Source organism: Gekko japonicus, unplaced genomic scaffold, assembly GCF_001447785.1.
Source record: "Gekko japonicus isolate JY-2015 unplaced genomic scaffold, Gekko_japonicus_V1.1 scaffold3295, whole genome shotgun sequence".
NCBI classification, from domain to species: Eukaryota; Metazoa; Chordata; class Lepidosauria; order Squamata; family Gekkonidae; genus Gekko; species Gekko japonicus.
In genome coordinates, this window is record NW_015160324.1 from 85601 (window position 1) to 98469 (window position 12869).

At 43.8% G+C, this 12869-nt stretch overlaps 1 protein-coding gene across 1 annotated transcript in view; it reads left to right on the plus strand.

Annotated features, from left to right (window-relative positions):
- Positions 1-12869, plus strand: part of CHL1 (cell adhesion molecule L1-like) — a 103286-nt gene that overhangs the window by 78191 nt on the left and 12226 nt on the right. Inside the window, exons 17-20 of the mRNA XM_015417005.1 lie at positions 515-630; positions 772-976; positions 1960-2082; positions 4575-4754. Of these exons, the coding sequence (XP_015272491.1) occupies positions 515-630; positions 772-976; positions 1960-2082; positions 4575-4754 (624 nt within the window). The remainder of the gene's footprint in view (positions 1-514; positions 631-771; positions 977-1959; positions 2083-4574; positions 4755-12869) is intronic.

Below are 12869 nucleotides of genomic sequence, written 5' to 3' on the forward strand. Positions count from 1 at the left end.
AAAGTCCTTGAAGTGAATGGCATCGGAACAATGCAGTGTATCTTATCAGCAGGTGATTGAGATTATAACAAGTAGGTTACCAAATTGTTTAACACAATTCATATTTACAGTTCTGAGGATAAAAATCATAAGACAAACAGCAAGGTTTAGGAAGGGTAAGATGGCTCCAAGGATCTAAAAGATAAGGGTGAACTGCAGAGGACTCAGAATGCTGGGTATGGATTCGAAAACCACCATCACTGGCTCATCCCTTCCAACCCTCCCTCTCACACTGACATCCAGTGGGAAGGATTGGTATTAGTGGTAGCACAATTTGCCAACCAGTCCGCTTTAAGAAGTAGGGACTGAGTATCAACCCTGCCGTTCTCATTCTCATTCTCTTTTCAAAAACATTCCTCCCCAAATTGAGTTTCTGTTTGTAATTTTAAGCTATGCGTTCAGCTGAGCTTTCCTTCAAAATTGACTTCACCCAATACGGTGACTAACACAACCATGTCACCTTCCTTGTCTCTAGTTCCAGAAGCAGCCCCGTCCAATATAATTGTGCAGGTCATCAACAGTACTCTGGCTAAGGCCATCTGGTCTACAATTCCAAAGGACAGAGTTCGTGGTCACCTGAGAGGTTATAAGGTGGGTATTTTTCTTTCTTTACTGTGCTTTTGGGATTCCCATCAACGTATTTTTGTAGAATATTTTTTTTGTAGATTTGTGTAGAATATGGATCACAGTTACTTTCTGCCACATGTGACAGAACTGGCCTTCTCACTACAGGTCAGCTGGTGGAAAACAAGAAGTCGCCTGGATGGGAAAAACCATCACCCTGAGAAACATTCTCTGACGTTTAATGGAGACCGAAATGATGGAATGATTCCTGGTCTGGAGCCATTTAGTGAATATCGCTTAACTGTTTTGGCTTTTAATTCCAAAGGGGCTGGACCAGAAAGCCTCGCATATGATTTCCAAACCCCAGAGGGAGGTAAGAACAGACAAATGATGCAGATTGAAGGGGGGAAAGTAGCCAATTTCCATAAGCATGTTTCTTCACTGCAGCTGTCTTTATTACGTGCTAGCCCTTTCCCCCCCCCATGACTGGGCATTATTAGTCAGAGCTATCAAGTATACATCTTTAGACTGATTTCATATGGTGCTGTGTCCTGATGTTGTTTATCAACACTTCTTTCTGCACAGCTGGACGGATGAATACAGATGAATCATTATCAGCTTTACATATGTAATCACTGCAATTGTGCATTAGGCTTCACAAAATTATTGCGATTGTGCATGATACAAATAGAAATCTGTCTGTAGAAATCTTTAAGGGAACAGAGAAGCATCACGTGGGTGTATCTAGATAACCTATAGTCCCCCACACTGGGTTGCCCCCCCCCCAGATCTGTTAGGCTAACTTTGGCACTTCCTTCCAGCACAAAAAGCCTCGTGCTTCAGAGGAAGGCTTCCTGTGCCACAACAAAATGCCAAAGTTAGTGAAACAGATGTGCAGAATTTGATCCTCTATTTTCGCACTTTTTGCTTACATCTCAAATGCAAGCTTGCATCTCTTTTTCCAAGGGACAATGTATGATCGTACTTCACCCCAGTGATGGCATGTATGTGTAGGGTTGGGGGTTGGAAAGTGCGTGTACCAGTTTCAGGAAATGTGAGGCTCTTGTTATTTCAGTAGTTCTTGCAAGTTCTCATCCGAAGTCTGCATGTAAGCCTACATTGTATCTGTAGATGCCACAATTACTACTGTGAGGTGATGAGAGTCAACTGAAACAGTGCAACACTTAGGGAAGATGTGAAGGAAGCCTAGAAATGGAACACATCAGGCAGCCCATTAAAAAAAAAAGTTGCCTAATGGGCCCAGAGTGGGTAGCAGAAAGATATTGCATGGTTCCAGAGGTAAAATAGAATGAGCCAGCATCAAGGAAGCCTAATACATTTTTTTCTTTTTTACAGTCCCTGAAAAACCACATTTCCTAAAGATATTAAACTTTGATAAAGAGTCAGTAACACTGTCATGGGGACCACCAAAAAAACCAAATGGAATTGTCACTGGATACATTTTACAATACCAGATAAGTAAGTACACAAATGGATACTTTAAAAAAAAACCCAGCTCAAAGGTACAACAGACAGTTTATTTTGTAGTTTGGAAAGCCCAGCCTAGCAGCCGATCACTATGTAGGCATTTGAACCCAAATCTCATAGGTATAATGTTCGTATGTTCCTCTGGCCCTCATTGATTTCACCACTGGCTAGAGTTACATCTATTTTGTAAAAAGTTTAACAGCTTCTCCAGTTAAAAGGATCAAGTAGTCTGTCATGTGAAAAACCTGTGCCCAAGATCTCAGAGAGCCACCTCCAGTCAGAGTAGACAACACTGACCTTGTTAGACCAGTGGTCTGACTCAGTGTGAGGTAGCTGCTTGGATTCAGTAGAATGCTAAACTGGTGAGTACAGTTATTTTAATTTATATTAATTTATATTATTGATCCACATTTATTCTAATGGGAAACACACCCCAGGAAGAGGTGCAGATGAAATACAGCAAAGTTGCCCATTTGTACGCTTTGGAACAGTTGCATTATGCCCACCTGTATTAGCTTAAGATACATAGCATGGTGGCCAGAACAAATTCATCACCGCTAGTTAGGGAAGGGAGCTGTGGCTCAGTGGGACAGCCTTTGTTTGCATGCAGAAGAGCCCAGTTTCAATCCCTAGAGTTTCCCGTTAAGATAGCAGAGATACACCAGTCAGTATATGCAATACTGAGCTAGATGGGCGAATGGTCTGACTCAGCTTCAGATTTTGATTAGGGCCATAATATGATTGTGATTGAGCACATATAGTCAATGCCCCCATCCTATTTTAAACAAAACAACAACAACAAATCCCCTGAAAGTCATGTAATATCTTTGTTAGGGCCAACCAAATGATACAAAACATTGTGCAAGCTTTTAAGCTCACCACAGAGAGACAGAGAGAGAGAGAGAAGATTATTTCAGGTCATGATCCGTAAGCCTGGTCATGCTAGCATTCCATGTGCCTTCTCATTTTTAATTTCTGCTCATGTTAGAGTATAGCACTTTAATTCTGAGAAGTAAACAATGGAGGGTATTCCTTGAAAGCTAACAGCAGGAGGAAGCACTTGGTAGTCTTTCTAGTAAAAATATTTGAAATAAATTTAAGATGATGCACAAGGATTTTTATTAAAAAATTGATTTTGTAACATTTGGCCTGAAGAAGTGTTTGGGTGGGCCTGAAAGCTTGCACAGTGTTTTGCGTCATTTTTGTTGGACTTAATAAAAGGTATTAACACAGATTTTTTTTGGGTGTGTGTGTGTAGTTTTGGATTTTCCATAGGCCAACACAACCGGCAACTGGTGGGAGGGTTGGGATGGGGGCATGGGGGAAACAATGACAGCAGTGTCTTTACATCAATATGTAAAACCATAGAGCCTCCAGCGATTCCTAGAGCTGCTAATACTTTTGCATTTCTCCCAGAAGTATATCACTGTACAGCTAGTGCTGTTGTCCATCCTTCATTGCCCCCCCCCCCCCCCCAGAGGGTTAGGGCTTACTAGCAGGAGGCCTGCCATAGTAGGGGCATAACAGCTCTAACTTTTTCTGTTCTAGTTTCCATTTTTCTTCCCTGCCAACAGACCAACAATTCATTTGACACATGGGCCCACATTGTTTGCCATTTTTTGAGGTAGTGGAATGTTTAATCAATCAATTTATTTATTTATTATTTGCATTTATATCTCACCCATCCCGCGGGTGGACTCAGGGTGGGTAACATCATTAGAATACATACAATTTCAGTTTAAAACATTAAACATTAACACATGATAAAACATAACAATTAAAACAATCAGTACTGCTTGGAACAGCATTATTTGGCTACAAAGTTCTGGCCAGATGGTACAATGAGTTAAAGGCCAGTTGTCGGTGGTCAGTAGACAGGTGACAGACGGGTGACAACAACCTCGGGGAGGCCATAAATGGGCACCTGCCGCCTCAACCAAAGGCCTGGCAGAACAGCTCCGTTTTGCAGGCCCTGCAGAATTGAAGGAGATCCCACAGGGCTCTGGTCTCAATAGGGAGCATGGTCCACCAGGCCGGGGCCAGGACAGAGAAAGCCCTGGCCCTGGTTTGGGCAAGATGGGTGTCCTTCAGGCCAGGGACCACCAGATGCTGATCTTTCGAGTGTAACGCTCTTCAAGGCATATATGGGAAGAAGCTAAATTAATACCATCTGGAGGAAATAGGTGGATCAGAGGCCTTGGGGTTCAGGAAGGTTATTTATTAATCACATTTCTTCTCTGTGTTTTTCACCTTTTTTCTTGATTACAGCGACAACAAAGTCTGCATCCGATTTTTATTCTTTCACTGAGATTTATCTGAATGTCATAAAAAGTGTTCCCTAATGTGTTATTAGCAGTGTAATACCTCTTTCACTTAGCCATGCATTCTTGGATCAGGGACCAGCTAATGAGCCATGTTTGTCCCACATCAAGGTGCTCTGAGGTGCCAGTCATAACCAAGTCCTGTTGTTTGCTTCTTTTCAGTAAATGAAACGGATGATATTGGGCTTTTGCATGAAGTCAATATTACCAACCCTTCGTCATTCAGCTTGAGGCTTTCCAATCTGAGTGCTAGCACAAAGTATAAGTTCTATGCAAAGGCATGTACCCTACAAGGTTGTGGGAAACCAGTCACCGAAGAAGGAATAACAATATCTGAAGGCAGTAAGTTAAAAGTAGGGCTGTGACAAATGTTTGTGTGCTTGATATTTAAAATTGTACTTTCCATTTTCAATGCGGGACACTTTTTGTTGAATGGCTAAACCAAGGATTTTCATTGTCTTTTTTTGTCCATGTGCTGGATGTTAATCACAGCTCGGATAGAACCGTGCAAAGCCCCAAAGGGCTGACATTTAAGGCTTCAGAGAGCTGCATGGTCCCAATCATCTGGCGAGAATTTTGTGGCTCTGACATTTTGTCCTGTGATTTCTTTTCTGAAGTATCTGCAAAATGGCTTCCTGTGATAATGCTTTGAAGAAATGGATTTATGGTACAGCCACTCAATTTGTGAAGCTTTACATTTAGATACCCTTGGGTTTCAGATGAATCTGTTTGAATATTTCATGTCATCCATTGGGGGGTGATGATTAAGTCTTCAACATATAGCATAGAACAGCACAGAATGAAGCTGCTCAAGAGTGAATATTTCAGAGGCTGTTGACTGAGAATGTTATCAAATGTTTCATCTCTTCTGGTTTGACTAGAAAATGTTGGTTTTGCTACTCCCTTATGTGAATCTAAACCGTCAGTCTTTATTTCATGCAATTTTCTGCTTCCTTATGCTGCTTTCTTCCTGTTTAATATATGCAATTTTCATTATTTTTTCCTGTCAATTGTGTATAAATGATGTAAAAATAGACAAGAGGGGAACAACAACAGTCCGAATGGACAAAACTAAAAAGTTCCCAGCAAAACAGAAAGAAGTGAAAAGGGGATGTACTGCTACATCCAAACTGTTCAAGGGACAGTAACAAATGTATAAGCTTGCTTGAAGTTAAACAGAATCTAATATACAGTTAAGCATGCATGATACCAATCAAATGCAAAACTGTATCTAGCCAAACAATAATTCCTACAGGTAGATCAGCAGTACCATAGATGTGGCTAAGCCCATTTTCAAGCAATTCAACCACTCCTGTGACTGTAATTACAGACAGAAAATAACAACATTAGAAAAGCCTGCTGGATCAGACCAGTGGCCCATCTAGTCCAGCATCCTGTTTCACAGTTTAATCACTCTCTGTGTAAAGAAGTATTTCCTCTACCCTTCCAACTGTTTAAGGAAGAAAGTTTGATACTTGGCCAATATCTAAGGGCTTTGACTAATCCCTTTTCCAAACTTGGAATGACTTGGAACTCCTCTCCTTCCTTTTCCTGTTTCCCTTTCATCTGGGGGTGATACCTGCCAAGAATTGCATTTGTTGGAACATCCTGGATGAGGACTGAATGCTACTGATGTGCTGGGGAAGGAGGTCAGGTTGGGAAAGAGAGGCTCTGATCACACACAGAAGTTGCGGCGGGATACTCACAGATGCCGAGTGGAGTTAACGGGCGCGATCATATAAGTACATTTGGCCAGTGTCGCGCACCCATTGACAAGCTGTCGCATCCCACCGAAGATCCGGAGTTAACAGCTACTGCTGAAACTCCACTATTATATGCTAGCGACGAACCACAGATGGACGTCCTCCATCTGATCGCTCTAGCGCCCCATGAAGCGCACTGGAAATGTGCCCCAACAAACTGCTACACCTGATTCCCTTCCGTTGCGTCTGATCACGTTCGGTCAGGTCACAAGTGCTGCATGACGAAAAGCCACGCCTCTCCCCCCCCCCGGCGTTCTCTGGCCAGTGTGAACGGGACCAGACATTCTTTTCATACCCATCAAATGGATGGAAGAAGGTGGAAAGGAAGGGAGCAGTAATATCCACCTTCACATTGGTGAGCTGTTGCTGACATCCATTACTTCCAAGCTTAAGAAGTGTGAATTTCGGAGGCAATCTCTGATTGTAATGTTCAGTGACTTGCAAGCTGATCTTTTAAACTTCCAAACGAAAGCCCCCACTAATACAATTAAATCTGTCTCAGTCAGCGATAACACAATCAAATGAATGGCTTGGCCAATCTGCAGCTCCAGCAATGTCACTGACAAACCAACAAGCTATTCATCAGTAAAAATAAGTGAAATTGGCACACCAATTTGCCAAGCGAAATGAGATAAGCAGAAGATGTGGACAACATACAGTAACAGTGTTAACATAGAATAGTCAAATATTTTCTTGTATCTGATAGATTACCTGATTTGCGTGTGACATAACCCTGTTGGGGTGGGGGGGAAATCTAGATTGAGGTGATACTTCTTAATGTGTGGCAGGATGAACCTGAATGGGAGACCATTCACTAGATATGGAGAGTTAATGTTTCCTTGATAGGTCTGGCATAGGTGTAAGAATGCAGATATCTTAGTCAAATATATGGAGACAGGAATGAGATGAATATTCTAAAGGTATTTCCTGACATATAGGTGAAACAGGATGGAAATATGCAACATTCTTCATTCATAACAATAGTACAGACCAGAGGCTCTTTGTCCCTGCCTGCCTGTACATTTGACAGACAAAAGACTAGCCATTTAGTCAGTAGAAGATGCCTGAGGCAAGGGCAGAGACTTGCCCATTCTAGTCCTTTTTGGACTGAGCTGACAGGATACATGTGTGTGTGGGGGGGTTGCTTGCATGGAGGATGCTTGGCAGTGCAGCCAGCCTGGAGAGTCTTCACTTGGCCTGAGTTTTCTCAGCCAAGATGTGGTTCTCCTAGCCTCCCACCAAAAGCCACTGTTGAAGCCAAGCCTGGCTTCATAGGTCATTGCTTGTGGAGGTGCAGAGGTCATTTTGGGGTGTCTCTTTCTTGGGAAAGACCACCCCAGGTTCAGGGCTGAAGAGACTGGCTACACTTCCTTCAGCTATTGCAGGAATTTGATCTGCAGTCACCACTGTCCAGAACACATGGTTATGGCCCATTTTGGTTTGGACTGAGTAGGTTAACCTGCGGGAGGCACTGTAGACATGGCAGGACATCCAGTTAGTCATGATGTTTGCCAAAGGAAATGAAAAATGGCTCTTCAGAGCTGGACAACAAAGATGAAAAAACTGGTAGTAAAGCACTAATTCAACAAGCAAGGTGAGCAAGATGACATGATTTGCATGTGTGGAGATGGTATCAGTGGATTAGAATTGTGGCAACATATTTTTCTGCTGCTGCAGTCATTCAGACTCTATATAGTTAGGGACAATTGTGAAAGTGCTCATGACTGTACGCCCAACCACATGCAATCTTGATCTGTGCCCTTGCTGGCTGGCCATGAGGGGTTTCGAGGTGCCCTAACAGAGATTATCAACAAGTCCCTCATGGAGGGACGGTTACCGGAGGCACTCAAGGATGCGATGGTCTGCCCTCTCCTGAAAAAACCATCCTTGGATCCAGCCGAATTGGCCAACTACCGGCCGGTCTCCAATTTGCTTTATTTGGGCAAATTAATTGAGACGGTGGTGGCGATACAGCTGCAGGGCTTTCTGGATGACACTTCCGTATTAGATCCTTTCCACTCCAGCTTTCGCCCGGGACATGGGACGGAGACAGCATTGGTCGTCCTTACTGACGACCTCCGGAGACATCTGGATCGAGGCGGCTCGGCAGTGCTGTTGTTGTTAGATCTGTCAGCCATGTTTGACATGGTCGACCACCAGTTGCTGACCCGCTGCCTTGCCGATGTGGGGCTACAGGGGCTTGCCTTGCAATGGCTTGCTTCCTTTCTCCGAGGTTGGGGACAAAGGGTGGCGCTAGGGGAACAGCAGTCCCAGAGGCACCCGCTTGAGTGCGAAGTGCTTCATGGGGTGGTGCTTTCCCTGATGCTCTTTAACATCTATATGTGCCCCCTTGCCCAAATAGCCCAGAGGTGTGGGCTGGGGTGTCACCAGTACACTGATGACACTCAGCTCTATCTGATATTGAGCGGTCAGTTGGGCTCCAGACCAGAAGATCTGGACTGGGCATTGCACGCCGTGGCTGGTTGGCTCAGACTGAGTCGGCTGAAGCTAAATCCAACGAAGATGGGGGTCCTGTGCCTGAGTTGGGGCAGCTCGGGGTTGGGGCTCCCACTCCCGGCCTTCAATGGGGCACCATTGGTGCCTGTGCCAGTGATTAGGAGTTTGGGAGTGCTCCTGGATCTCTCCTTAATGATGGAGGCCCAACTTGCAGCCACTGCTAAGTCAGCCTTTTACCATCTTTGGCTGGTTCGGCAGCTGGCCCCCTTCCTCGATCGCGATGACCTGGCTACAGTGATCCATGCAATGGTCACCTCAAGATTAGACTACTGCAACGCACTCTACATGGGACTGCCCTTGTCCCAAATCCAGAGGCTGCAGCTAGTGCAGAATGCTGCGGCCAGGCTGCTGATGAGTCTCCCTAGACGGGAGCACTGCACTGGCTGCCAATAGCGTACCAAATTTGCTTCAAGGTGCTGGTACTTACCTTTAAAGCCCTATATGGCCAGGGTCCAACATACATGAGGGACCGCCTTTCCCAATACATACCCCAGAGAGCATTACGGTCGGAGTCGCAACATCGACTAGTCATTCCAGGCCCCAAGAATGCCAGGCTCACTGCCACCAGGGCCAGAGCCTTTTCCGTGGCGGCTCCTTACTGGTGGAATGAGCTCCCGGAGGAGATCAGAGCCCTGCGGGATCTTCTGCAATTCCATAGGACCTGCAAGACGGAGCTCTTCCACCAGGCCTTTAATTAAGAGTTGCCCACTATTACCACCAACGGTCACCACTAACATCGGGGGCGTTGGGCTGGTCGTAGTTGAAAAGTGAGCCATATTATCTTGATATTGGGAGACCGCTGAGCTGGGTACTTGGGTGCCATACTTATGGTACGCCATCTTGACTTAATAATACTGTGAGCACTTTAATTGTAAATTGGTTTGACAGTTTTAAATGGTCATAATTGTTTTATATGCACTTGGTACATTGTGCCAAGTAATGTAAGCCACTCTGAGCCCACCCCCGGGGAGAGGGGCCCCCAGAAGTGAAATAAATAAAAATATAAAATAAAAGTCTCCATTGCACATTATACTCCTTGTTATGTATGCGGGTCGCCACAAGGCGCCCGCAAGAAAGACAGGAGCTTGGCTCCCCAGGACAATAGGACTTCGGATCCTAGTTCCCCCCCCAGCTGACCAATGGGCTTCTTGGCGGGAAATTCAAACCCTCCAATGGAGTGGGAGGCCCGGGGACGGGAGTGTATATAGTTGGCCTTGCAGGGCCGTTGTCTGTTGTTAAGTACTAAATAAACGTGTGCAACCACATGTCGTCGTCCGAGTCCTCCATGCGGCGAACCCAGTACTTTTCACTCCCCAAATGAGTAAATCAACCTAGACTTATGTGGAGAAGATTTGGAAAAGAAAGTTTTGAACATTTCAACCAGTCTTTAGAAGTAATCAACCAGCAGCTATTACAAAAAGCCTCTCTTTGTTCAGAATGAGATATCAGGAAGGATACTTGGCCTGGAGTTCTCTCTGATTACTTTGCATATTGCTAAGGTTTTATTAGCCATTCTTTGGGGGCGAATATCACACATCTCTAGCTTGACTTTCCATTTCTTGCATTAAGTTATTGCTGAAATATAATGTTGCCAACATGTTGTGATAAGTGTGTTTCATAACAGACACACTTACTTTGGGGGGAAATAGCAAAACCGTCCATCTTGGGGGAAGGATTATCTCATTCTCCCCCAGTATCATAAGTTCTCATAAATCTTCAAACCCAAGAGAAATCTTCTGAAATTGCAGTTGTGTTTAATGTTCATGTGTGTCCCTTGGCACAGTGGAAAGATGAGGAATGCTTGTGGTCTCTTTATTTTATTATTGCTTTCTCCTTCTGTATATTAGAAAAAATTACTTAACTGCTTTCAGGTTGTTAAAAAAAAAAAAAGCTAATTCCTACGGCTCTGGCCTTTCAGTAGATCACCCACAAAATATTTTCTTACCAGTTTGCCTCTGTTTTTCAGGATTCTCTGTTTCTTTTCCTATTCTAATCAGCGTTGCACACTCAAGTTATCAACAATTCCTCTTCTGTATGTCCTTATATATGGCTGTATAATGCAGGCTGTGTATATTGGAAGGGAATTATTACCTAGATTACACTCAGAATGTAGAGGTTTACATTATCCGTATCTGAAAATCTGATCTCATGGAGAATATACTTTTTGAATTTCAATGTGGCCTTCATATTAATCCCCAAACTCACTCATAAAACCTTAAGGGTGCTAGTTGTTCCATGGTGTATGAGGCATCCCAAATAAATGTTAAGGGAGACTTAATTGTTGTACTTCCAACTTAATATTAATTGCAGGTGATCACAATCTAATTTTCATCTGTTTGGGACTGAAGTTGCTTTCTTTGTCCTGGTGGATGCCAAGAGCTGGACAAGAGGAGTGTCTCCCCATTCTATCATTCTTAGCAGTTTTTAATACCACTCACCATAATATCACTTTGGGGTGCCTGGCTAGAATGGAACTGAGAGGCACAATATTATTGTGGTGCTAGTCATTCCTGGAGGTTAGTTTCCAGAAAGTGGTATTGAATGTTGTGCGTGACCTCATGTCTTTCAACTTGTGAAGTTCTGCAAAGTTCTACCTTGTATCCCATTTTTTTTTAACTTCTATGTTAAACCATCATGGAAAGTTGTTAGGGCATATGGTCTGTGATACCTAGCTCTGTCTCTTGTTTACATCAAATGGATGGGGGGGGGGAAGACCATTGAGCTCAATGTATTTTTTTTATTTAAAATATTTATGTGCCCACATTTCTCTTGACCATCACTGGAGGACTGGATGAGAATAACTCCTTTGTCATCAGAATTACTATGGTTACATTTGACAGGACCTTCTTAGCACTGGCTCCAAAATCATAGAAAAATGATGTCAATTTGGCCTATTTTTATTGATTTTTCAAATGGCAAACAAAGACATCTTTCTTCTGGAGGATGTTGGACATTTGAGCAGATACCTGCTTTTACTGAATTTTATTGTCCCACTATTTCTTTGTTGATTTCTTTGTTAATTTTACTGGGGGGGGGTTGGCAAAAAGTTGAATGCTGGGGAAGCAAAAACAAGCTAATGAAGAAGTCCACTCCTTGACTGCCATAGCTAGACACCCGACATGTAGCCCCACAGGGGCCACCACAGTCCACAGAAGCGTGGTTACTGGAGGGAGGGTTGGCTTCAGCTCTTGCCCACTGTTGCCTGATAACGGTGTTTATGTTCTTACTTGTTTTACTTGTAAGCTGCCTCAGGCAGACAGTATGAAAAGGCCACATAGATTGTCTCAATAAACAAATAGGTGTGTTGTCTCCCTACATCCACATCCCTGGGTGTTCTGTGTTGGGGAAAGGGTGGGATGCTTTGGGATTTGTACATCCTGCATTGTGTAATGGATGGCCTTGAGCAGCCCCAGTCAAGGTGGAGTTCACTGCTTCACTACAGCTGGGCCTTGGTTGAGGCACATGGAGCAGGGATGACAACTGTCATGGACTTACCTTTGCCGGCTGTGTTTCCTTTACCTCTTGGGTGGCCTCTCTGCTTCATATGCCACATTGCAGCTAGTTGTACCTGTTTGGTCTGACAGCCAAGAGTGTTATTTATTTGTGGGATGAAGCAAGAGTTATTCTTTTGTTTGGGCATTTGCTTGTGCTATTTGGATACATCAGTTCCAAACACCAAATTGTGAACTCTCTGTTCTTTTGTTGAGGTTTACATGGTACTATGAAGGATGTGATGGGCTATAGGTGGGTGTAATTGTCTGCATGCTTAGTTGGTATCCTAACCTGGATATACCAGGGCTCGTGGAGGAGAGACTTTTTTCAAACCTTGTATTGGCATCAATGGGCTACTCCAGGGTTTTCACTAGCCTAAGGGCAGTATCCATGGCTGGAGAGGCTTAGGAAGATAATTAAGTCTCACTGCACCTCTGGCATGCCTACTATGCTGGCAGGGATTGCTGCTGGCACGTCTCCAAATGTGTCAGCATATCTTTAGGATATGGCCCTGTAACTCAGAGTTACACTAGCATCATGTTTCATCATGATCTTAAGCTCACTACACTATCTGTTCAGGGCTTAGGATCCCATGGTAAAGCACTGATTTTAACTGATGGATTTTTTGGAAATAAAATGTATCATGTTCTGCCAATTTTGACTATGTTCATACCTATCTTTTCTC